The sequence below is a fragment of the Atractosteus spatula genome, chromosome 28, assembly GCF_055471065.1.
Source record: "Atractosteus spatula isolate fAtrSpa1 chromosome 28, fAtrSpa1.hap1, whole genome shotgun sequence".
NCBI lineage: Eukaryota > Metazoa > Chordata > Actinopteri > Semionotiformes > Lepisosteidae > Atractosteus > Atractosteus spatula.
In genome coordinates this window covers 5097733-5122311 of record NC_142733.1, presented here as the reverse complement: position 1 = coordinate 5122311, position 24579 = coordinate 5097733, and the positions used below count along the sequence as shown (strand labels likewise).

The 24579-nt window shown below is 48.8% G+C and overlaps 2 protein-coding genes across 4 annotated transcripts in view; one reads left to right on the top strand and one right to left on the bottom strand.

Moving 5' to 3' along the window:
• The window catches only part of arhgap45b (Rho GTPase activating protein 45b), a 36433-nt gene extending 19570 nt beyond the window's left edge, over positions 1-16863 (top strand). For all 3 annotated transcript variants that reach the window (XM_088907621.1, XM_088907620.1, XM_088907619.1), the window contains exons 6-23: positions 548-626; positions 1309-1443; positions 2132-2193; positions 3115-3225; positions 4213-4293; positions 4912-5088; positions 5592-5729; positions 6518-6708; positions 7405-7526; positions 7739-7840; positions 8336-8434; positions 8838-9001; positions 9211-9399; positions 9842-9979; positions 10362-10600; positions 11662-11917; positions 12805-12913; positions 13817-16863. In XM_088907621.1, coding sequence (XP_088763747.1) covers positions 548-626; positions 1309-1443; positions 2132-2193; positions 3115-3225; positions 4213-4293; positions 4912-5088; positions 5592-5729; positions 6518-6708; positions 7405-7526; positions 7739-7840; positions 8336-8434; positions 8838-9001; positions 9211-9399; positions 9842-9979; positions 10362-10600; positions 11662-11917; positions 12805-12913; positions 13817-14310 — 2886 coding nt within the window. In that variant the 3' untranslated portion in view covers positions 14311-16863. The remainder of the gene's footprint in view (positions 1-547; positions 627-1308; positions 1444-2131; positions 2194-3114; positions 3226-4212; positions 4294-4911; positions 5089-5591; positions 5730-6517; positions 6709-7404; positions 7527-7738; positions 7841-8335; positions 8435-8837; positions 9002-9210; positions 9400-9841; positions 9980-10361; positions 10601-11661; positions 11918-12804; positions 12914-13816) is intronic.
• A 3000-nt stretch (positions 16864-19863) lies between these two features.
• On the bottom strand, positions 19864-24383 carry polr2eb (RNA polymerase II, I and III subunit E, b). Its single transcript, XM_088907596.1, has 8 exons — positions 24248-24383; positions 23861-24035; positions 23243-23358; positions 22660-22740; positions 21831-21889; positions 20737-20815; positions 20492-20567; positions 19864-20082 (listed from the first exon to the last, which is right to left on the bottom strand). Exons 1-7 carry the CDS (start codon positions 24302-24304, stop codon positions 20502-20504), a joined length of 633 nt encoding a protein of 210 aa, XP_088763722.1. The 5' UTR covers positions 24305-24383; the 3' UTR covers positions 19864-20082; positions 20492-20501.
• Positions 24384-24579: the final 196 nt, after the last annotated feature.

Here is a 24579-nt window from a genome sequence, read left to right as displayed (position 1 = left end):
GTTATCTCTGCTTCTGCTTTTCCTCCGCGCGAGCTGCGGTCGAGCAGCCATGTAAACACAAGCCCCATAGTAGCTGTTGGGTTTTTTTTGTTCTTAAAAACCCAGAAGATCACATTGTTTAAGTCAATAGATTGGAAGTATGTCTCTCCAGTATGATTGTCAGCAACTTCCATGTTGGTAAGAGGACATGTTTTATCGGGCTGGCTATTTTTATATGTATATATTGTTTTTTTCCTGTGTGTGTGTGGAGTTTCAGTTTTGTCATTACTCTTTTGAAAAATGATTCCGCCCCATGGTAAAGAATAGCATACTCAGTTCCGGCCTAACACGGTACAAAGCTCCAGACGGATCTTTCTTTTTACTGACTCCATCAGCAAGATGTAGCTTTAGAAGACCCAGGGAGCGTGGTTCAAAAGTTAAAAAGTTTCATCATTTCCTCTATCCCCCCCTCCGATCTCCCAGCACCTGCTCTGTTAGTGCTGTGGTTACCCTGTGGTTGCCGCGCTCTTCCTGCTGTGTCTCTCACACTGTGCCCTCCTTCTCCCAGTCCATGGAGAACCTGTACGGAGGGCTGCCGGGACACGGGCTGGACGTGACACTAATGAAGAGTGAGCTGCAGGATCTGGGTAGGGAGCCGCCCTCAGACTGCGAGAGCCAGGAGCCCGCAGAGCTGGAGGCCGGAATGACCAGGATAGGTGCAGGGGTCACAGGGATACGTTCTAGTGTCCGGAAGGAATCTAATCTGCTGATGAGCAGAGGTCAAGAATCTAGAACCCATGCCAGGAGTTCCCAATTCTGCCCTTGGGGGAGCAACATCCAACAGCTTTTGATTCATCAACTTGAGTCAGAAGCAACTCTATGCCTGGCAGAAGGGTTAAATAGATCGAATTAATGTTCAGCTCCACGTTTCTCACTTGAGATGTTTACAAAAAAAAAGAGAAAAGCTGCTGGATTCTCGACACCAGGTTCCAGAGCTGTTTGGAAGTTTGGGTCTGCTTCAAATGGTTATGAACATACAGGAAAACCACTGGACTTGCAGATAAGGCAATTTAATACATCAAATTTGGACCCTAGATGTTAGTGTAGGTTCAGCTGCTATGAGGTTTAGTGTTTACCCAGAATGGACAGAAAGGACATTGGTTGTATGTTTCTCAGTGCTTGTGGGACATTCTGAGCAATGGAGGGGGGGGGGGGGTATGTTTAACCAGCACACTTTAAGTGTGGGGATGTGCAGAGAAGGGAGGGATTGTATAGGGAATGTTCTGGGAATGTCTAAAATATCTGTGCGCGTGTCCGTGTGGGGAACAGTGTTCAACGCGGAGGAGGTGGACATCATTCTGCAGCGCAGTGAGGGGGGCGTGGACTCAGCCCTGGCTTACTCCAAGAACATCTCCAGATACATGAAGGACGTGATGAGCTACGTGGACAAGCGACTGTCGCTGGGTCAGTTGTACCACGCGGGGGCGCTCCCGACACCAGCTTCGTCAGGGATCCCTAAGACCCTATCCACCCCCAGCCTCCCACAGGCCCACGATGGCAGATCCCCTTACTAATCTTTAATTATCTCTTCAAATATGCATAGTACAGGCCTGGTGAGGGTGTTGAACTGAAGGGAACCCCTTGTACTTCAAGTTTGAAACATCATTTGTACGTTTTACTCAGTATTCACATTAAACCAGAAAATGTCCAAGGTCAAATACAGAAAAAAACCAGAAAAAAATGTTTTTCATTTTCCATTCTATGAAAGACATATTCTCTGGTTGTAGCACATGTGGGAACCCAGGATTTTTTTCCCCAGTGTTTTCCCACTGTGTCTACTGCTTTGGATAAAAAACTGTAATTGATAGGATCCAGAGACCACATTCCAGAGCTCTCTGGGTCTCTCCAAACCTCTCCAAAATGTGAAAATGTGCAAATATTAATGGCTGGTCATACACTTGTATTATGGACACATTGTATTTGGCGTGTTACCTTCTGGTATCTCAGATATTATATGCTTTCCTTCTAGCCTTTATATGAAGGAATTATAAATGCCTAATGCTAAATAAAAAAATAGAGCAAGTGGTTTGGAAAACCGTTTCAGGTGGCAAGACAGGGGTTCTGACTCTCGTGTGTGTATCTCTTCTTGCAGAGATTGAGTTTGCCAAGGGCCTGCAGAGACTGTACCATTCCTGCAAGCAGAGCATTGCACAGGTAACCCAAACCAGCACCTGCTGCAGCCAGTAAGTGTTTGAGTGGAGTGTTTCCTGGGAAGGACGGGACAGTGTAGTAGATTTTCTGGTTTTGGGGAACTGGAGCGCAGCATAACAAAAATGAGTATTTTTTTTTGCTTTTACCTAATCGAAGTGCCACAGGGCTTGTCAAATTGGTTATAAAACCATTTAATTTTCATTCTGGTTTTGTCCATATCAGTGTGCATTTTCACATGCATTGTGTGTTGGTACAGTTGAAGAACTGCAGGGCTTTCAGAAGTTTTGGGGTTCGGCAGGGTGAATTAAAGTCAGCCGGTGGATCTTTCAGAGGGGTGACAGTGGACGTTCCATCCTCTTCTGTCCGCCTTCAGGCACCATATCAACTCTGTCAAAGGCGGGATTTTAGATTTTGGTTGAAACACTCTCTGTGGCTGTCTCCTGGATCCAGGTGGTCCTGTTTAATTAAGCTGCCAGCAAAATTACAGCCAGAAAGCCCTATGACACCTTGAGAGTAGGATATCATTCCCCTGTAAAATCATATTGATAACAAATACCGTTGATGCCAGGGCCTGGGAGGGTGTGAATGACCACTGAAAGAAAGTTGTGGGTGTTGCGGTTAGGTGGGCATCATAAGATCGGTTACAAACCGTCCGAAAGAGAACTTTCAGCCCAGTGGGCCCATTTGGTAGTTAGAATCTAACTGGCGCGAAGACTTGCTGGGTATTCTGTTCTGTACTCCTTCCACCCATTGGGTACAGAAGTGTCTCCTGTTCTCTCCTGAACACACGCTCCTGTGCGATCGCTGATCCTCCCCTGAGCCCTGCATTGGTCAGGTTTAGCCGTGATCGGGTGATAAACAGAACCACCAGACCCTGAGATCTGTGGCTCCTAACTGGCGCCCCCTCTCTCCCTTCCTGCGCAGGTGCACATGCCCTTCTTCTCCATCTACTCCCTGGCCCTGGAGCAGGACCTGGAGCAGAGTCACGGGGTCCAGCAGTCCATCTCCACCCTGCACAGCCTCACCTTCATGCAGGTACAGCACCGGGGTGGGTGGGGGTGAGAGGTCTTACTGAACGAACCTGTCCCACTCCGGCAGCAGCTCAGAGCTCGGCAGTAAATCACTGAGCTGCACAGCGCCCGTGCCGTTTTCACACGCCACAGACACCGGAAGAGGGGCGTGGTGCAGTGCGGCCCAGGTTTCTCAGTTTCCTGCCCCAGAGACACATGTGGTTTCTGAATATTTGCATACAGACCTGAGGACCAGGTGCAGTCGTAGTGCCAGGTTCAGGTAGGAGTTGGATGCTCTTTTGCATGAGTTCCTCCAAGGACAGTCCCAGAATATGAACAAGCTAAGATGTGTTTTGATTTTTCCTTGACTGGTCCTTAGATTCACTAACAGCACACTGGACTGTAGAGTGTAATAATCCCTTACACTTATCTAGTGCTTTTCTGGACACTCCACTCAAAGCACTTTACAAGTAATGGGGACTCCCCTCCACCATCACCAGTGTGCAGCCCCACCTGGATGATGCGCCAGTCCGCTCCCCACACACCAGCTCTCAGTGGGGAGGAGAGCAGAGTGATGAAGCCAGTTCAGAGATGGGGATTATTAGGAGGCCATGATTGGTAGATTCCAGGGGGAAATTTGGCCAGGATGCTAAGGTAACACCCCTACTCTTTTTGGGGAAAATGCCCTGGGATTTTTAATAACCACGGAGAATCAGGACCTCGGTTTTATGTCTCAACTGAAGGATGGCGCCTTTTTTACAGCATAGTGTCCCTGTCACTAAACTGGGACATTAGGACCCGCACAGACCGCAGGGTGAGCGCCCCCTGCTGGTCCCACTAACACCTCTTCCAAGGCCATGATTTTAAGGAGTCAAAATTCTGTTCGCTGCCTCAGATATAAACCTTTTATGGAGACAGTGTTTGTCCGGCCACATCAGAGACCCCTGTAGCTGCTGGAACAAGATCCGGCCATTAGTAATGCCTCCCTGCTGCTCTTTGCCCTTGCCCGCAGCCTTTGATGCAGCGGAGGCAGGACCATGAGAAGAAACGCAAGGAGTTAAAGGAACAGTGGCATCGGGCACAGAGGAAGCTGGTGAGTGGCTGACAGTGCCCCTTGTGACCTCGCTGCCCTGTGGAAGGGTGCAGTGACAAGACCCCGCCACTAGTGGCCACTGAAGAGGCGTCAAGTTACCTTTGACAGGAGTTCAGTGTCGTATATTCATGGTTGCAAAGGAACAAATTAAAGGTTTATTCCATGCTGAAAAGAGAAGAAAAACTCGAAGAAGGCTCCATGGCCGACCCATTGTGTGGAATAAATCTTTAACTTGTTCCTTTGCAGCCTACGCATGCTGACGCAGCTCCCTGCTTGACCTGCTTGAGCTAGTATATTTATGGTTCTTACTGTGTTTGACGGAATGGTTTTGGAATTGACATTTAATTTGTAATTTGTAATTGTCTGACAGTGGTCGTGGGATTTGTAGTGGTACTGGCGTCCGTTTTTCAGTTAGTGAGCAGAAAAGGTGGGTGAAGGTTTCTTTAGCCTGGGAAATGAGGGAAAACAACTGCCCGGGAAGGAAGAAGGGGGGCTGGTGTATTTAAAGACGGGGAAGGTCGGCAGATTTGTTTCCAAAGTTCCTCACAGATAGATCGATTGATGTGCGGGTAAGCCAGGCTAACGCGTGTGTGCGTCTGTGTGCGTCTGTGTGCGCAGATGGAGGCGGAGAGCAACCTGCGCAAGGCGAAGCAGGCCTACCTTGTGCGCTGCGAGGAGTACGACAAGGCCAAGGCAGTGGCCAACAAGGCGGGCGAGGAGCAGCAGGGCGGGGGCAGCAACACCACCAAGTCGCTGGACAAGAAGAGGCGCCTGGAGGAGGAGGCGAGGAACAAGGTGAGGACCGGCAGGCAGCAGCCGGGAGCTTTTGCCATCTGACGCGTTTATTAGTTTATTTCCCTTTGCAAATCTGATCGTGCCCACCTTTGATGACGTACTGTCTGGCATGGGGTTTTTTCCCCCCATTATTCGCTATCAGTGGGGAGGAGAGCAAAACCATCTTTGAATACATCTGTTTTAATCCAATAGAAATATTGCTCGTCTTCAAGATGGTTCTGCTGACGAATACTACTTGTTAACTCTGCATGGAGCTCACGGAACATCACACTCTCATCTGATCGTTCAGTCCCTGTCAGGTGAAAGCAGTGGTATGGGTGTGAGCTGCAGAGTGTCTCATCTTATAGAGACCCTCTCAGTCAGGCAGATCGATGGAGATGGAGATTGGTCAGGTGGAGATTCCTTGCCCTCTGGGTACCGTTATTAAAGTACCGTGGAGTCTCCTGTCCAGTGCCCCCCACCCCGCGCCCCGGTCTCGGCTCTGACTCTCCCTGTGCGCTCAGGCGGAGGAGGCCGAGGCCACGTATCGCACCTGCATAGCCGACGCCAAGACGCAGAACCAGGAGCTGGAGGACGTGAAGGTGAACGTGCTGAGGCAGCTGCAGGAGGTCATCAAGCAGAGCGACCAGACTCTGAGATCCGTGAGTCTCCCGCACTGCACCCGAGGGAAACCCGCGTCGCCCCCTTTTCCCATCTTCCCAAACCCGCGCTGAAAATCCACGTTGATAGGATATGAAGGAGCTGTATTTCTAATTCTTTATTGAGTTGTGTTCAATAAAGCAATCGAGAAAGCAAATCGTGATTGGCAATCGAGAAAGTAAATAAATCAATCAGTCCTCAATCAATAAATCAATCCTCAATTGATATGTCAACATGGCCAGTGCAGCCCAAATAAAAACTGCAAACACAGCAACAACAACAAAGAAACCACATAGTATGCAGCTTGAAATGTTACATTTAATGGGAAATGATGTCCAGGAAAAAGTACACTGTGGTATGATGAGGGGATCTGCACTGAGCAGATAGCTGAGGGGGAGAGCAGACAGGTCTCAGTCCATCTACACAGCCTGTTAAAGACGGTGCTCTTGTTTGCATCGATCAACATGGGCTAAATCCCAGGATCCTGGTCAAATGAAATGAGGGGCGTGTCTGGAGCACCTCTCAGAAGGTCATGGAAACGTCCCCAGCAGTATAAGCCCTGTGGGGATGGTCAGTCATTTCCTAATGTCCTGCACTGATGAAAACCATTGAATCTGCTCATCCCTGCAGCCCATGTTGCCCACTCCCACTGCGCTGCACCCAGCCTGTCCTGCCTGTTCTCTCCCCCTGAAAGCCCCCATCTCCCCAGCAAGACCCCATTGTGACCACGCTGCCCTCTCTCTCTCTCTCTCTCTCTCTCTCTCTCTCTGTCTCGCCTCTCTTCCTCCAGGCCACCATCTCCTATTACCAGACCATGCACATGCAGACCGCGGCCCTGCCCGTCCACTACCAGACGCTGTGCGAGAGCAGCAAGCTGTACGACCTGGGCCAGCAGTATGCCGCCTATGTCAAGGACCTGAACATGCAGGAAGAGCCCGAAGCCCACTATGACTTCGAGCCCTACGCGGCCTCCTCCAGCCTGTGGGTATCCGCACGCACGGGACCGCAGAGACAGGAAACCCACACGAGTTGCTCTCCCTAGATAAGCTGGCACTGCACGGACTAGTTCATTTTGGAAAAAAAACCTAGGGGCGGGGGTGGCAGTTTTGTTTCCAGTCTGAGTTGAAGCCGATTGGCACATTTGAGCTGTTACTGCTTTTAGGACTCGGATTGGACTTCCTCCCCTAGGTGTCTTGCAGATTTGCTATTTATATGTATAAATGGCGTCGTCGGTAGCCATCTTTGCAAAGTGGTCACACCCCGTGCAAAAACTGGAATTGTCCACTTCCTTTTGCAGTCGATGTCTAAAGTTTAGTGCAGGTCTCTATCGTTTTATCTCTAGAGTTCTCTTATCTTGGGCAGTTCTGTCTAGTTTGATCTTCCAGAAGCTGTGATTTCTATTTTTATTGAGCTGGAATTTCAGTTGCATCTGTGTGGATAGCGTTTCAGAAGTTGGGTTGGTCACGTCAGCTGTCCTGAGCATAAGTAGCTAACTCTTTCGAATCTTAGTTGGGCATTTGCAGTGCGCCAGGTCATTCGTCCAAAAAAAAAAGTTAAACGCACAAAGGATGAAGTTTATGAAGTGATGAGTCAGAATCACTGCCGATTTTGCATGGCCTACAAGACGTGGTTACTGCACTGTGGAATAAAGCGTCTTCGGTTATTTTGTTTTGTCAGGTTGCCCGTCCGGCCTCGCAATGACAGCTTTAACACCGACTCGCATTCTGAATCCACGTCCGCTACCGATGAGGCGGGGCCAGTGGAGGGGAGCTCCGCCCCAAAGGAGAAGCAGAGGCGGGGTGAGTGGGAGGGGGCGGGGCAACTGGAAACAAGCAAAGAGAACAATCTTTTTGAATTAGGAAAGCAAACCCATTCGAAACTGTAGTTTATTTGCAGTGATTACTGGACCAGTTTTGTTTCTCTTCAGAAATGTCCAGAAGCAGTATATTTTAAAGGGGCCGTTTTACCCCCTCTGAATGATTCTTAATTTCTGATGTGTGTGTTCTGCCAGGTGTCCGAGGTCATCAGTCCCACAAGTCCTGGCCCTCAACTGTGAGCGACACAGACAGTGTGGGCGGGGGGAGTGGCCTGGAGTCCCCCTGCACCAGCACAGGTCCTTTTCCTCCACTTGATCTTTGCTGAATTGATGAGCTTTATTAGATCTCAGGCCCCTGGTTAAAAGAATCTGCCCTTTGGCAGGATGAGTTTCAGTGTCCATATTTATTGTCATGCAGTAGCCATGCAAAACTCCGAGGCTCAAACTGCATCAGAGTGCCCAACATAGTTGAGAATGGCGCAGGCTGCTTGTTATATCATCATTATCTTACGTAGTTATGTACTTTTTCATACATTTGATAGAATTTTCAGTGCATTCACTGATGCGCCTCAAATATAAATAGTTGAGCCAGCACAGTTCTTCAACGCCTTTAAAAATGATCTGATCAGCAAAGGGGCTTTTCTATAGGACACTGTGGGCCTGATTGGCGGTGTCCCGGTCAGTGACTTGCAATGCAGGGGGCTGTCTGGCCAGAGCTTGTCCCTGGCAGCGGGGACTCTGGTGTGAGTGTCCTGCGTGTGGCGCTCCAGTGATGCCACGTGTGTGTTTCAGGTGACATCCGAAAGCTGCCCAGAACCTCCTCCACTGGCACCATGTCTTCCAACGAGGAGCTGGATGAGAAGGAAGAGAGCGTGCCCTCTTTCGAGCAGAGTACGTCTGCTGCTGTTGCTGCTATGCGGTCGTGTAACACTGGGGGATAGAACACAAGTTCCTTAGAAGCAGCACAGTTCAATTCAGCAAGATGCTGCCTGTTGGAGCCCCGAGATATTGTCCATGGAGCTTTCGTTCATATAGCTACTGTATTGACAACTGAGCATTGATCTAATCGCTTAGCTACACACAACTTCCAATACTAGTAATCTGGAGGGGACATTCCAGAAAGATCGGTCTGCTGATTGAGTTAAAAGGGTGTGCTTATTTTCTCTTGGTTAGAACACTGCCCGCCGCAGGCAGCGGAATACAATTGTCCTGCTGTTGCATGAAACTGAAGCACAATCGCCAGTTCCAGTAACCACCTTACAGCTAAGACCAGTGCCTGTCTGCTGTGTGCCAGGTATGAACGGGATCGAGCCGGAGATCGCGGTTTCCACGGGGCCCTTCAGGAACGTGGGCCTCTCCAAGGCTGCCCAGACGCATCGCCTGCGGAAACTGCGCGCCCCTTCCAAGTGCCGGGAGTGTGACAGCTACGTGTACTTCCAGGGGGCGGAGTGTGAGGAGGTGAGACGCTGCTGGCCGGGAGAGACCGCTCGTCATTGGAATCAGAGGAACGCTTTGTGCTTTTTGGTTTGGTGTGGTGTTGATACAACAGCGCAGGCGCTTGTGTTCACGTCGATGAAGGAATCCGAAGCACAGATTTCTGCTGTCGTGACGCGCTGAGCGTGCACGAGGCCAGACCTCACCTGCTTGCCTTTCCCGATCCCCTGCAGTGCTTCCTGGCCTGCCACAAGAAGTGCCTGGAGTCGCTGGCCATCCAGTGTGGACACAAGAAGCTGCAGGGCCGGCTCCAGCTTTTCGGGAGGGACTTTGCCCAGGTGTCCCAGGGGAGCCCCGAGGGCATCCCCTTCATCATCAAGAAGTGCATCTCGGAAATCGAGAAGCGGGCCTTGAAAATGAAGGTGAGGGGGCAGGGTCGGTGGGGGGGGGGGGATCCTGGACTCGGGTCAGAGCTGGGGAGGGACGAGCGACCTGGAGCCGGGCATGGGGGTCCCACCTCAGCTGTTTGTCCTCGCTTGATTCTGGAAGGAATCCATGCCGACGAAATTCAGTGAGGTCTGCTGCGTTTGCACAGCCATGCAGTCGAATCATCGTGACGTTAACACTCCCGAAATAAGCAGGCAGTGTGTGGGAAGCTTATCTTTTAATCGCCCAAGGAGACCCAGTCCCTCGTGGTCATGCATTTACTAAAACATTCATGCAAAACCATTTATTCTTTGTCGTCAACATCATGGAGGATTAGCATGAGCTAATGATGAAATGAACACGGATGCCATTCTGTCTCAGACGGGAAGGACCTGTGAAAAGGGAGTGACGGAGGGGGGGGTTCTCTGTCATCTTTAGGGCATCTACCGGGTGAATGGGGTGAAGACGCGGGTCGAGAAGCTGTGCCAGGCCTTCGAGAATGGCAAGGAGCTGGTGGAGCTGTCCCAGGCCTCGCCCCATGACATCAGCAACGTGCTCAAGCTCTACCTGAGACAGGTGCGACCCCAGCCCAATCCCTACCCGGTGTCCCTGCTCGGCTGTGTGGGAGCCGTGCCTGCAGCCTGTGTTCCCAGGCTCCTGGAGCTGACGGCACAGCTGCGTGGACCAGTGATGGCCAATACTGTACCTGGAGAGCTGTGTTCCTGCAGAGCTCTTGCCCTGATGGTCACCAAATACCTGGAACAGGCATTAATGTTGATAGTTATGAGTCAATGAGTGTGTTTGGATTGATACAAAAAAACAACCAGAAGACCCCGGGTCTTCAGGCCTAGTGTCAGAGAGGCCATGTGATCTGCTATTGGCTTGCACTTACTCCACATTGCCAGGTTGGTTTCCAAAGGTGCAAGTGAAGAAATCGAGCCCTCTTCCTACCCTACAGCTGCCGGAGCCCATCATGCCCTTTCGAATGTACAACGACCTGATGGGGCTTGCCAAGGAGAGCCTGCAGGGCGGCGCCGAGGGGGCGGAGCCCCCCGGGAAGGGGGCGGAGCTGGCGGACCTGGGGCCGGACACAGACAAGGACCTGCTGCTCTCCGTGGACAAACTGCGGGAGCTGCTGAAGGAGCTGCCTCCCTCCAACGTGGCCACCCTGCGCTACATCATCCGCCACCTGCGCAGGTGAGAGACCCCACACACACGCCCCCAGAGTCACCCAGGCAGGACACAGCAGGAGCAGTCACCCTCACACTGATACACTCCCACCCTCCTTGGGGTAATTTCCCCATTTTTAAAGCACTTTCACTTTTTAATTTCCACTTTGGCTGGCCTTCAACTGTTCATTCTGAAGACGTCCCCTGGGCTCACTGGGCTGTGGCCTTTGGGGTGTTTGTGTAGTTGTCCTAGGTCCAATTTCTGGACTAAGTAGGCTTAGTCATAGGCTTCTCTGCAAGGATTAATTGATTGTTAATAACGTTTCCAACAAAGGAAGGCAAATAAAAGGTAAAACAAAAAATAAATGAAGATGGAAAAACACTAGGCAAGATGACGTGACCCCCCGCAAAAAATAATCTTGCTTGAACCAACTTGTAATCATGGGAATATGTTTCAAGTGTGAAAGCGCCTGTGGCTGGTAGGTTGCCGGTTCGTATCCCGCAGCCGGCAGAGGAATACTCCGTTGGGCCCCTGAGCAAGGCCCTTAACCCCAGCAGCTCAGGGGCGGCGTATCAATGGCTGACCCTGTGCTCTGACCCCCAGCTTCTCTTCGTGTCTGTGTGTCTCATGGAGAACAAGCTGGGGTATCTGAAAAGACAAATTCCTAAAGCAAGAAATTGTATAGGGCCAATAAAGTGATCTTATCTTGTGATGACCACTGAGATATCAGGAGCTTCTAGTAAACGAGCTGTGGTCTGGTCCATTGATTTCCGTCATTGTGATCTGTTGATTGCTCATTGCTAGCAGGAAGCCGCACACTGTCCGAATTTGCCTGTGTTGTCGCATTTTATTTCCTACAGCTTTTTTTCCCCCCACCATCAGCCCTGTGATTGCTCTGCTGCTGCCCGCCATCTTAGTCAGTGCTCAGCAGTACAAACTGATGTGGGATTATTTTAAAATAGAAATAAAAGATGGCCTTGGAGATGACTCAGCAGCTGGTTCAGCGGGAGCCTTTTTCTCTCTCATCCGATGTATTTTTCCCTCTATCCCTCTCCCACCGTTTTCTGCCCCCACCCCCTGCGGTCCAGGATCTCGGAGTTTGAGCAGGACAACAAGATGAGCTCCAGCAACCTGGGCATCGTGTTTGGCCCCACGCTGATGCGGCCCCGGCCCACAGGGGCCACGATATCCCTGTCGTCTCTGGTGGACTATCCCCACCAGGCCCGCATCGTGGAGACGCTCATCGTCTTCTATAGCAGCATCTTCGAACCCCAGGCCGCCGGCCGCCTGCCGTCCTCCTCCTCCTCCTCCTCCTCCTCCGCCGCCACGCAGAGACAAGACCAGGTGAGCACAGCCCCCAAACGCAGCCGTTTGCTGAGCTCAGTCAGCCCCAACATAGCTCAGCACGCGCCCCGCACTAAAGGTGACCTGCTGTCCTGCTTATTAAATCTTGGTAACAAAATTAATTCATTGACGGTATCGCAAACTTTTACACATTCCAAATTCCATACAAAATTGGGAGCTTTGTGAGAGTGCTATGGTGTCACAAACCCCTGGTCTCGCCGCGGGTGAGAGCGAGAGTTTGCTAGAATTGCGATGTGACGCGGCCCTTCCTGCTCACTAGTCACCGTGATGACTAAGGTGATGCACGTGTGAATAGGTACAGGAGACGTTTCACCATGGAAATGTTCTGTGACCTGCAGGCAGAGTAAACAGTATTCGTTGGCAAAACCATCTTGTAGTCAAGAGCCGTGTTTCTATTGGATTAGAAGAGGTTTTTGTTGCCTCGTTCTCAATCGCAGACAATGACGGCAGTACCTGGAAATTTTGTCTGTTTTGAGATGTGCACAGTGACGTGTAAAACCTTCAATTTACATTTGAACTCTCATGGTAGTTGGAAATGCACTCATCGACGCCGATTCTTTCTAGCCCGGAAATATAAAAATAGCGTTGCAGTTTCCCTTTAAATGTTTAACCTGTAATCAGCCTTCAGTCGACATTCATCCTAGAATCCGATATTCCGTTATATAGCTGGGCTCCATGTTTATCAGTCACAGGCATGAATTCACGAGAACACAAACGTCTGCCTCCTGGGGTGTATTTGAAATGTGCCTGCCGCGCATTTTAATTTTTCTCTGCACTCTAATCCTTCCTCCCAGAAGGTATTTGTCCTCTGCATGAGCGCACGACCTACAGCCCTCTTTCGCTTTTGTCTCCCTCTGGTGGCGCAGGACGGTAGTGCCGAGGGGGCTCCGGAGTGCAGGACGGCGGCGGACGGTCGGGAGAGCAGGGAAACACCGGAGAGGCTGGACTCGGATGACAGAGGGGAGGGGCTGTGCGGTGAGTGACGGGGCGGCTCTAAACATATCGGAGGCCCCCGCTGATTAATTAAAACCAGAAAAAAAAAGAGTACAGTCTGAAACGACTGCCTTCAGAAGGGGACGTGTCCTCGCCTGGGGCAGAGGGGCCTGGGCGAGACCATCGAGAACGGTACAAATTAAAAATAAGAGGGGGCAGCCTGTCCTGTTGTAGTTTGTCCAGGTTGTTCTCGAGAGTGTAAAAATGAACATGCTGTAATTCCTTACACTTACATAGCACTTTCCTGGACCCTCCACTCAGAGCGCTTAACAGGTCATGGGGATCCCCTCCACCACCACCAGTGTGCAGCCCCACCTGGATGATGCACCAGTCCGCTCCCCAACACACCAGCTCTCAGTGGGGAGGAGAGCAGAGTGATGAAGCCAGTTCAGAGATGGGATTATTAGGAGGCCATGATGGATCAAAGCCAAGGGGAAATTTGGTCAGGACACTGGGGTAACACCCCTACTCTTTTCGAGAAACACCCTGGAGTATTTAATGACCGCAGAGAGTCAGGACCTCAGTTTTATGTCTCATCCAAAGGATAGCACCTTTTTACAGTATAGTGTCCCCGTCACTTTAAAAAGGCATTGGGACCCACACAGACTGCAGGGTGAGCGCCCCCTACTGGCCCCACTAACACCTCTTCCAGCGGCAGCCTTAGTTTTTCCCAGGAGTCTCCCATCCAGGTACTGGCCAGGCTCACACCTGCTGAGTTTCAGTGGGCTGCCAGTGGTGAGCTGCAGGGTGATACGGCTGCTGACTGTAGACAGCCGACAAGCCAGCCCTGTGGCTGATCATGACATCACGCTATCCCAGGCATCGTGTTCCTCTCCCTGCCCTGCCGGATCCCGTGGTGCGAAAGCTGCCTTTTTCTCCTTACAGGGAATTCCCTGGGCTCCCTGGGCTCCTCGGGCTCCCGGGAGCGCTCTCTGGATTCCGATTCGGAGCTGGAGGAGGCGGGGCCGGAGCCCGGCGCCCCGCCCCCCGAGGACACGCCCACCCGGCTGCTGAAGCAGGAGAGCGAGACGAGCACCGAGGACGACCAGCTGAGCCCACGAGCCAGCCTCGACCTCTCGGCCCACGGCGGGTGCGCGCCAGCCGGCAAGGCGGACGACGACGAGGAGGAGGAGGAGGAGGAGGATAAGGAGGAGGAGCCGCCACCGCCGCCATCACTGCCGCCGCCCGCCCTGGACAGTGACGCCGGCGCTGCCAGCGCCGCAGCCGGCCTGGAGCCGAGCTCCTCCCTCTCCGAGCTCAACACCAACCAGTCGAACAACGCCGCTCTGCCGGGCCCCGCGGGGCGGCCCCTGGAGGGCCTGCAGGGAGGGAGGCAGGCGGCTGGCCATCACGAAGACAGGAAGTCCCAGTTCATGTAGATCCCCTGAGGACCAGCACCCCGCAGGGTGCGGCCTCGTTGCTGTTTCAGTGTAATAGATTTGGAGAAATTGCATTCACGCGTTCAGCCAATTTTGTCTTGATCGAGAACTGCTGCATTTCTCTTGACATTTTAGCTACTTTTTATTTTTACTCGTTGGTATTTCATTCAAACCCAGGTGACGCCGAAGCTGGATGTGAATACCTTTCACGCCCCTTTTCAATTTTTATGTTAAGGGAAAAAAAAGGCACCGAGACTGTGAGGAGCCGATGTTCAATGCCTGTAGCAGCCTACCCTGCCACAGAGGAGCAACACAAAGAAATGCATTTGAGAGCCCTCTAGCGTAAAGTGACAGGAAACCACTCCTGACATCCCTGCAGCGTGGAAAACAGCAGCTTTCTCCTCAGCCCAGTAGATCTAGATTTAAAGTCTGCATTCCTTAAACCTGTATGTGAATTTCCTCAGCTGGCAAAAGAAAGTTTCTCCCAGTGGATTTTGGTACAGACGTCTGTGTGTGTATGTCCGTATATACATGCTGGCACAAGAGGGTAGTTCCTTCGGGTTTCTCTACTTTTTCCTGGTGTGTTTTTTTAATGAGATCAGTCATCTTTATTGAGAGATTGTCTAGACTTTTTTGCATTTGTGCACAAGGAGCCCCTCTTCAGCTGTTCCCTAATCGAACGAAAACTGCCTCAGTTGTGACCGAAACATTTTCCCGCATTTGTCTTTTGTTAGATTTGCACTTTTTATAACTTTTCCGATAGCTTGGAGCAATCGGCAACAAATCAAGCCGAAGTGAGATCTGCAGGTTCCTCATTCGTGTGTCAGAAGCCCGTGAAAATGTAATTCATTCCAACCTCTGGAATTTCTCGTTAAAAAAAAATTTCTGCACTTTGTCCTTTCTGCTTGCCCTGTCACAGCTGTGGCTCGGTTGTCGTGATCAATTTTCTTCCCTGGTCCTGGAGAGTTCACTCCTTGCTGTTTGCACTGTGCTGCGTTCAGAGATCAGCACATTCTGAGCTGCACAGACAGTACTCAGGATACTCGCCAGCTGTACAATGAAGTGAATTTGCATTGCACAGAGTACAGAAATTGCTTGCGTCCTTAAAGGCCTGGCTGTTAGGTATGAGTTTTGCATGGGCTCAGTTACAAAGATATATTATTCCTTCACAAACCACAGCAAAGAACTGTGCTTTGCCCTGTTGAGTTTTTATCAAAGCTGTACTGTAAAAAATGGATCATTTTATTGATATGTACATCAACAAGGACTTCAGGTGGGGAACTGAACATAGGCTGTATATGTGGGTATTTATAGAGTTGTGTGTATATAGAGCTAGTAAAGGTTACTGCACTGCAGCAGAGCTGGTTACCACATTATGGGTTTATTCAGTTAAGATAAATTGATGTTTAATAAATAGGATTTTTTTAAATTATGATTCATGTATCAGTGACCCTGTTTGCTCGGGTCTGAGGTTATTTCATGTGCGTACAGCTGTTCTGAGAGATTCTCAGAAGACATGATCTCAGGGACTTCACTAGGCCACACTGATCTGATTTTGTTGTATGTAGGAGTTGTAATTTTTTTCCCCACCATGACAAGTTCTCTCTGGGTTCCCTTGTGAGCGAAAAAGGACAAACTAGGAGATGGGGCATTTTTCTCAGTAAAGATCTGGGGGATAATATATTACTCTATAGGCTGCTTTGGTATTTCTGATTTTGCTACTTTATGAAAGTCTTTTTTTTAAGGGGGGGGGTGAAGGAGGACTTACAGTGTGTTAGCGAAAGGTGAAAAAACATGCTGAAATTGCCACTCAAATAGAAAAGAGGGAATGGACTGTCTGGAATGGAGTGCTTAAGACCAACAGTGTTTAATCCTGATCCGGATGGATTGGAGACCACCAGGTTTTACAAATTACTCATAATCCTCAATGAGAAAAGACCTGGAAGCAGTGGTAATAAAGACCAATCAAATGAACAGCTGATGCACGTCAAGTCCTTAGGAGTCCACGGTGGAGAGAGATCCTACCTAAGATACCAGATCCTAAGGTGAATATTGGTGACTCTGGAAGTAGAGGACAAAGAAAGGCTGTTTCAGCTGAGCTGGAATGGTTGCCTGACCAGAACGGATGGCTCTGTAAAATGAGCTCTTTGGGTGTGACTAATGGGGTTGGGGGGTTGCAGATTTCCAGTCCATTGAAATGAAGATTGCGGTCTGCGTGCTGCATCAACACTTTGCGATGTTGCTCCTTGGCGTTTAAAAGTGGCACAGAAGACAGGGAATTGCCAAAGTGTGACTGGTCACATAAAATACGGCTTCACTGTGATTCGTCAATCCCAGCTGTTTCATGTTGTATTAGTCTTGTTTTTTGGAGATGTCTGGAATTTTTTAATTTGTTTTTCGCTTCATCTCGAGTCCGGGCCACTTTAAAAGATGTCTTTCATGCATACGAAAGGGCTATGTGAACTGTCTGTAACTTATATGAATATTTTTTTTTAAACTGGAAATCCAATGTTTTTACTGTTGTACAAACAGTAATAAAAATATTTTAAGTGTTATGTTCAGGACTTGTGGTTTGTTAAGGGAAACGAGTGTTTTCAGACCACAGACAAGCCCTGGATTTGCAGGTATCCCAAGCCAGTAAGATAAGATTGGTCTAATCTTATTGGTCTAATCACCTTGGTCTAAAAGATATTTTAGAACTGCTAACCCCTGATGGTCTGACACAGGGTTTTGATTTACGATCTAGTAGTGGAATCTGCCGGCTGATGGAGCTGTGTTAGCCCGTTTTTCTCAGTGAGGATGAGGAGTGATATTCGCACACCAAGATCAAACAGGGAGATGTCCAACTGGACAGAAGGATGTTGGTCAAAACAGTTTTTTTTTTTAAACAAAACAAAAACCCACAGCCAAACACCAAAGAGTAGCAGCAGGGAACTATTATATGTCTGCTGACATGAGGGTGATCAGAGGGTGACCTGACCAGTTTTGGGGGTCATGCAAGCACTGTGGGTCTGCAAGACCAGCTCCTCTAGGAACTGGTTCTGAGTCGTCCTGCCTAGGCCTCATGATCTTGCTAAGAGGCGGCTTTCCAGGCTTCTCTTTCAGCTTTGAAGGTGCTCTAAAACTTCAGACACGAGCACTGACAATTACAGTTTAAAAGCTTCTCCCTGTTCATCCAGTACTGGTTTAGAAAAAAAGACTTTTAAAGGAGCAGGACTGTCAATTCAATTCAATTTATTTTTATATAGCACCTTTCACAACAAGGTTGCCCCCAACTGTGGGACCCCTGCCTTAGTGTACACAACATGAAACCCCCATTAGGACTGAATGTGCCTGAAACACAAGTGTAAGAAAGACTTTGGTGAAAAAAAAAGGCAGACAATTGGCAAAAGTGACCATAATTCATGCCTATAAAGGTATGCTTAGACCTTTATGTAGAGAAAACCGTCCCAAAAACAATTATCCGTGAACAAAAGCTACATAATAATAATTCCTTACACTTATATAGCGCTTTTCTGGACACTCCACTCAAAGCACTTTACAGGTAATGGGGATCCCCTCCACTAACACCAGTGTGCAGCCCCACCTGGATGATGCGACGGCAGCTATAGTGCGCCAGAACTCTCCCCACACACCAGCTCTCAGGGGGGAGGAGAGCAGAGTAATGAAGCCAATTCATTGATGGGGATTATAAGGAAGCCATTAATGGGAAATTTGGCCAGGATGCAGGGGTTACACCCCTACTCTTTTTGAGAAACGCCCTGGGATTTTTAATGACCACAGAGAGTCAGGACCTTGGTTTTTTACGTCTCATCCAAAAGACAACACCTGTTTACAGTACAGTGTCCCCGTCACTATACTGGGGCATTAGGACCCGTACAGACTGCAGGGTGAGCGCCCCCTGCTGGCCCCACTAACACCTCTTCCAGCAGCAGCCTTAGTTTTTCCCAGGAGTCTCCCATCCAGGTACTGACCAGGCTCACACCTGCTGAGCTCCAGTGGGGCTGCCAGCTGGGAGTTGCAGGGTGATATGGCTGCTGGCCCACAAAAAAAACAGTATTTGCATAATTCAAGCAAAACATTCTTTAATAGAAAATGACACTGTACTGCCATTGCTGTCTGGGCGAGAGGAATGGCGTTTTTCACGAAAAGGAGACCAAAGAAGGTAAGAGAATTTTAACTCGATTGCCATTCTCGATGACTAGCTGCGCAAGAAGAACATCTGTTATCTCAGATGAGTAACTGCTGTGTGCTCTTAAGGGATAATATTTCTTCTGGGTAAAGCAACTGTTAACTGAACGTGTCATTACAATGTCAGCAGTTATGGCAGCACTGTGGTGCACTGGTCAGCAGTGCTGTCTCACCAGCGTTGGGGCCCTGGGTTCAATGCTGGGCCTGGGGTGCTGCTATCTGTGTGGAGTTTGCATGTTCTCGTCTGGTTTGTGTGGGCTTCCTCCCAGAGTACAAAAACATACTGGTAGGTAAACTGTCTTCTGGGAAAACTGTCCCTGGTGGCCTGCCCTGTGATGGACTGGTGTCCCGTCCAGGGTGTAGCTTGTGTTGTGCCCACTGCTTGTTGGGATAGGCTCTGGCTCCCCTGTGACTGAGAATTAGAAAATGGATGGATGCATTAATGTCATTTAAAGGTAAAACACTTTTTTGGTTACTATCAAAAGACTGTTAGTTAAAAAAAACTTGTAACAGCCCACGAATCCAAAGTTGGCAGAGTAGTGGAAGAAGTTAGCGTTAATAATGCCCAAACGATGATTGTAGACAGAGGGCTGGCCATAGGTTTCAGAAAGCTTAAATCTAAATCATGCTGGGTTTCTCCATTTTCTCAGGTGGTGGGATAATGAGGAGCCACTTAAATCATGATAAGATCAGAACCAGTTTCCACAACCTCCTCTTTCTGCCGGTTCATTTTTGTTCCTAAAATTTGTGTGTGGTGCCCACACATTTTCAAAACCTAACCCATGACCATGTTCCGAGAGAAGCTCAAATCGCACTGCTTCGTTGATTAATACTGTGGCAGAGGGGCTGGTGGGGATATGGGAGAAATATGGACAGTAGTGAGTTAAAAGTTTCAAGTTGCAGTCACCTATGATGTAGCCATAATAACCCGGATAAACTTACACAAGATTTACATAACTTGCATGCATGCAAATTGCTGCAGGTCATGTGTAGTAAATAAGTCACTGAATCAGTTTGTGTTAAAGAAGCAAAAAGTGTGTACAGTAAGAACTGGTAGACTGGAACTACACATTCTTCTGTCCAACTTTGTTTAATGCTTATTTGCTTTCTCAGTCGGTGACAAGAGACTCTTCTGCCATAGGGCTGAAGCCTTGTCTATTTTTTTCCCCCCAATTAGTCTTGACTGACATAAAAATTAAGCAGCCCACTTCATAGTATTGCAGAGCAGGAGACTGGATTCCATAGGCAATAGTTATTTTCAGAGAATTTGACATGAAAAGTATCAGCACCTGGAACATGTAGCTCTTTCTTTCCTTTACATTTTTTTAAAACAACAGGTAAGGTTTCAAATGAAGCAATCAATAAGTTTTAATATTTTTTTTATAAAAACAATTACAATACACAAGACCATGAAAATCAAAAGGGGCTCAGAACCACCAAGCCTTACGATACATATTGCAGTGATGCAGTATTCAGCTATATAACTAACTGAAATGGCCGAGGTCTAGACTGAAGGGGTGTGGCCAGATGGGCATCTGGGCAGGTATCACAGCAGGGAGGCGATGACAGGTGCACCATGCCCTGAAAAGAAAGTAAAAGCCAACCATTAGTGGGTACTTGCTCAGCACAGGTAGAAGCAGACAGAAAGCACAGACTTGCAATCCCCATGATCTTGAACTAACCAAGCCAACACTAGGTCTAGTTTTGTCACTCTGGAACATAAGTCGGAAGATGCTGTGGTTCCTGGGATGTGTGCTCTTGAGGTAGCTCCAAGGCTGACAGAATCATAACTGATCTAGATATACATTACAGCACTGTACCTACTTGCCCTCGGACCAGTGAAAACAAAAAGCAGATAAAAACTCTGTATCCCTCTCTAATAAATCCCTGCTCCTTGTCCCTGAAGTAGGAACAGAAAAGAACAAATGTACCAGAAATAAGAAATGGCCCACTTATTTTTTAACTTATTAATTTCTGGGGTACAACTTACCTAGGTGCCTCTACTGTACCAGCCTGTAGGTGATGTATCTTCCTGCGGTCTCGCTGGGACGAATAATCTTCACAACCTGATACACAAGCAGGGAACAAAAGACTTGACTTTTTACACTGGATACTGTGCAACATACTGTAGAAAGAGGCAAGCGTACTGCTGTGTGATCAGCGTGGTCATGTCAGCCTGCCCCGCCCAGATAAAATCCCTCTCGTTCGTGCCGAATAAGTAGGACAGACCCTCACCTGTCCTCTCTTCAGCCCAAAGTAGCGAGCTACCGGGTCGCCGGCCTGGATCCTGGGTAGCTGGCTCTCCTTCAGTTTGCTGTGTTGGGGGGGGGAGTTCAGGAAACAGCAGCATGGCTTGGGCGGGCAATGTGGCTGCCATGGTAACCGAACCCTACTGGGGTTGGGGGTGCACAATGCTTTCTTTCTTCAGCCATCAGTGTTACAAAAACACCTAGTTACTACTATTTTGCAGCACACTGTATATTGTCTCTACTAGTTAATCCACCCATCTAACTGCGTCATCCAGTTCAGGGGAGCAGAGCGGAAGATGGGGGTACACCCTGGATGGGGCGTCAGACCATCGCAGGGCCACACACAGACACCGACTCACACACACTCACGCCACGGCCAGTTTTTCTAGAAGCCAGTTAACATTTTTTGGATGGTGGAAGGAAACCCATTTGAACATGGGGAGAACACGCAAACTCCACACAGACAGCAGCGAAGGTCCAGAATTGAACCCAGGGCTCCAGTGCGGCAAGGCAGCAATGCTAACTGCTGCACCACTGTTAATAAGATAGGATCACTTGACTGGGGCCACATACCATTTCTTGTATAAGGAATTTGTCTTTTCGCAGACCCCAGCTTGCTCTCCATGAGAGCAAGTTGCATAGAACACTGGCCTTGCAGAGTCTCTAATGGACCTGCGCAGTGAGCTTCACATAGAGCTGCTGCACGAGAGGCTCTGCTGCCCATCATGCAGAGCCTAGTATTAAGAGTAAAGGTCCGAGGCAGCAGAACACACAGTATAGGAGTGTTCGGTGTTGCCTTATACTTGAGCAGGATGACCTGGACGTCCACTCTAAAGTTCACAGGACACCAGTACAGTGTACAGAGAACAGGGGTTAAGTATTGAGGCAAAGCAGTACTAATTAACAGAGTCTAAGAGACAGACTTCTGTGGCGATTTGTACGTTTTGTGATAGTCAGGCACAGCTCCCAGAACATCCAGCAGACAACGTTCTCTGCTTTTCTCGGAACAGCACAACCTTTCCCTCCGCGGAGAGCCGAGTGTGAATAAGACATGCGGGTCTAACTGCGCAGAAAGGATACTATCGAGCCAGCAGCTCCGTCACCTCTTCTTTAGTCATCACTATGTGCTCTGGAACCAGCTGCAAGACAAGCAGAAGGGAAGCCAGCTCAGAGTCCTGACAGCACAGCAGAACAAGAAAACACAGCACTAGCAAAATCAAACAGCCCCAAAATCAAACAGCCCCAAAATCAAACAGCCCCGATCCCTGTTTTCTTACACTTCCTTTGTTCCGTTATATAGACACATATGATTTTTTTTTCCTGCACTTGATAATCCAAAAGGTACACAACTGAAAATAATACGCGTCTCTTATTGAACCTCATGCACTTTTACTCAGGAGTTCTTTTCAAGCAACCCAGAGTGCTGTACAATGGCATGCACATAATAAACAGCAGAAACAAAAAGACATATTTAGAAGAACACATTAGAGGTCACAGGACGTGGGCCATTGCAGTTGTACAAGATACTTCACTCAGACCGCTCTTGTAAAATACCCTCCTGTAGAAATTGGTACAAAAGCAGCTTTGGCTAAAAGCATCGGCCAGTTCATAACTAAATTTATCCCCGTCAGAGACAAACGTGATATTTGCAGTTATTAACTTAAAAATAATAGAGATCAAAGTCTCTTCCAGTTACAAATAAGAGGAGGCCATTCTGCATGTCTAATTCATACAGTTTTTAGTAGCTAATTGACTGACGGATCTCGGCCTGCTGTTTTGTGAAAGAAACCAGGGCGACAGCTTCAACAGTAAGGCTGGGTAGCTTGTTCCAGAGTTCCACAACGCTGTTGGCAGTGGGGGCAGCAGCTCTGGGGGCGGCTCGCCATGCCTGCGCCGAAGCTCTCCTCACCTCGTGTTCTGTGATGTTGATGAGCAGCTCCTGCTGGAGAAACTGCTCCAGGATGTACTTGGGGGCCATGTCTACCAGAGACTGGAGAAGGACAGAAAACAATACAGCTGAAACACCGCGCCACCGTCAAAACCTTCCCCCCTCCCCCATCTAGTGGGCACTGTGTGCTTCTTTTACTCACACGATGGGCACAAGTCCCAGATCACCGATGTTATCTTTCATTGGAAACAAAGGTTGTGTCACCTTGGGCTTACAGTTTATACCAAGTTACTGCACTTTATTCATGTTCGCTGTTTTCATCTCCCGCTTAACTCTGCGTGTTCACTGAATGAGAAGTCTTTGCACATGCTAATTTAAATTAACTTCCATCCCTTATTCTGCTAAAAAATATCAACCTATATCGATCTAAATATATAACTGCATGTGGACTTGAAAGGATCTTATGTCTTCACCTCACAGTGCGAATGTTGCAGCAGGTTAAACATTTTATGTTGGTTTAACTGAGGATCAGGTGAAAGTGAACATGGCTGACTGCGATGTTTGAGTGATACTGGGGGGCTTTTAAGGGGCGGGGGGATCGTACCTGTTTGGCAGAGGGTGTCATGCCCATTTGCACCACGATGATCGCGCGCGTGATGTTCTCCTCCTGCATGCGCTGACAGTACATCTTAATAGTCTTGATGCCAACTTTGGGCTCCTCTGTGGAAGGAACACATGTGCCTGGTCATTCTCAAAGTAAAAAGAGGCTCTTCTGACGTTAACACTGGATGAGATTTGAGATCCCCCTATACATGCCAGAGATGCTGAGGTTTCAATTACAGTTCAAGTCCTGTGGACAGTTTAATGAACACATGCAAAGTGCCTGCGGCCAGCGATAGCTTCTGGTGCAGCTGTGCTGAGGAGTTCTCCACTGAGTATGGATCCCCTACGATGTGCTGCGTAGGTTGTTCCATCTCCCAGGCACACAGAGGGCTGACCTGGTTCCCCATCTAGAGAGGTCAGCAAGACATGGACCCTGACTGCTCCCAGAGTGATTAAGATTGGACACGAAGTTTCTAAACGTTGGCTATGTAGGAATCGCCAACACCTGCATGTCAGAATATTTGACTGTTGCCTGATGATCTGCTTGGCAAACGTTGGTTTAGACGTACGTGGCGCGACTATGCCTCGCATGTGGGTGTGAAGCACTCCGAACTCCCACCTGGGAAAAAGACGAACATCTGGTCAGTGGGGTCATCGTTGTGGGCCACCAGCACGGTGAGGTCCGTCCGGCGGGGTCGGCCTTCGCTGGGCTTGTCCCCGAACTGGCTCTTGAACTCCTCCAGGGTCTGATCCAGCTCGTCCTGGGTCACCAGGTAACCCCGGTCATGACACAGCTAGAAGACGATCAACACAGCAGCCGTCACCACGGGCTGAGAAATACCTTTTTTTTAAGCTTTGAAAAAACTTTTTTTTTTATGGTACAGTTCCGAGATCGTGAAAGGGGCTAGACGTGTCCCTCGGAAGAGCTACACGCGCACACCGGCGCATACCCAAATTATCTTCTTTTTTTTTAACGGAAACAATAAATGACTCGCTCCATTCTTACCTGCATGATAGTTTTCCTGATTTTCCATAATCTGTATGTCTCCTCCTCATCATCCATTGTACGTTGTTTTCAGAAGAAACAGAAAAAAACTTCAATCGCTCTCACTCTCCTCCAACACGCTTCCTCCTTTCGCGCAAACAAGCTGACTTCCGTCGCTCCGTCGCCACAGTGGACCCCTTACTGGCATCCAAGCATTTGCCTGTAATTTTCACCATCAACTTTCGTACTTATCTGAGAAATATATTTAAATCGAATTATTCTTAAATAATAGCAATACGTTTTTGACAATTAGATCAGTAAATCGCTTATGAACAATTTCAGAAGCCCATTTG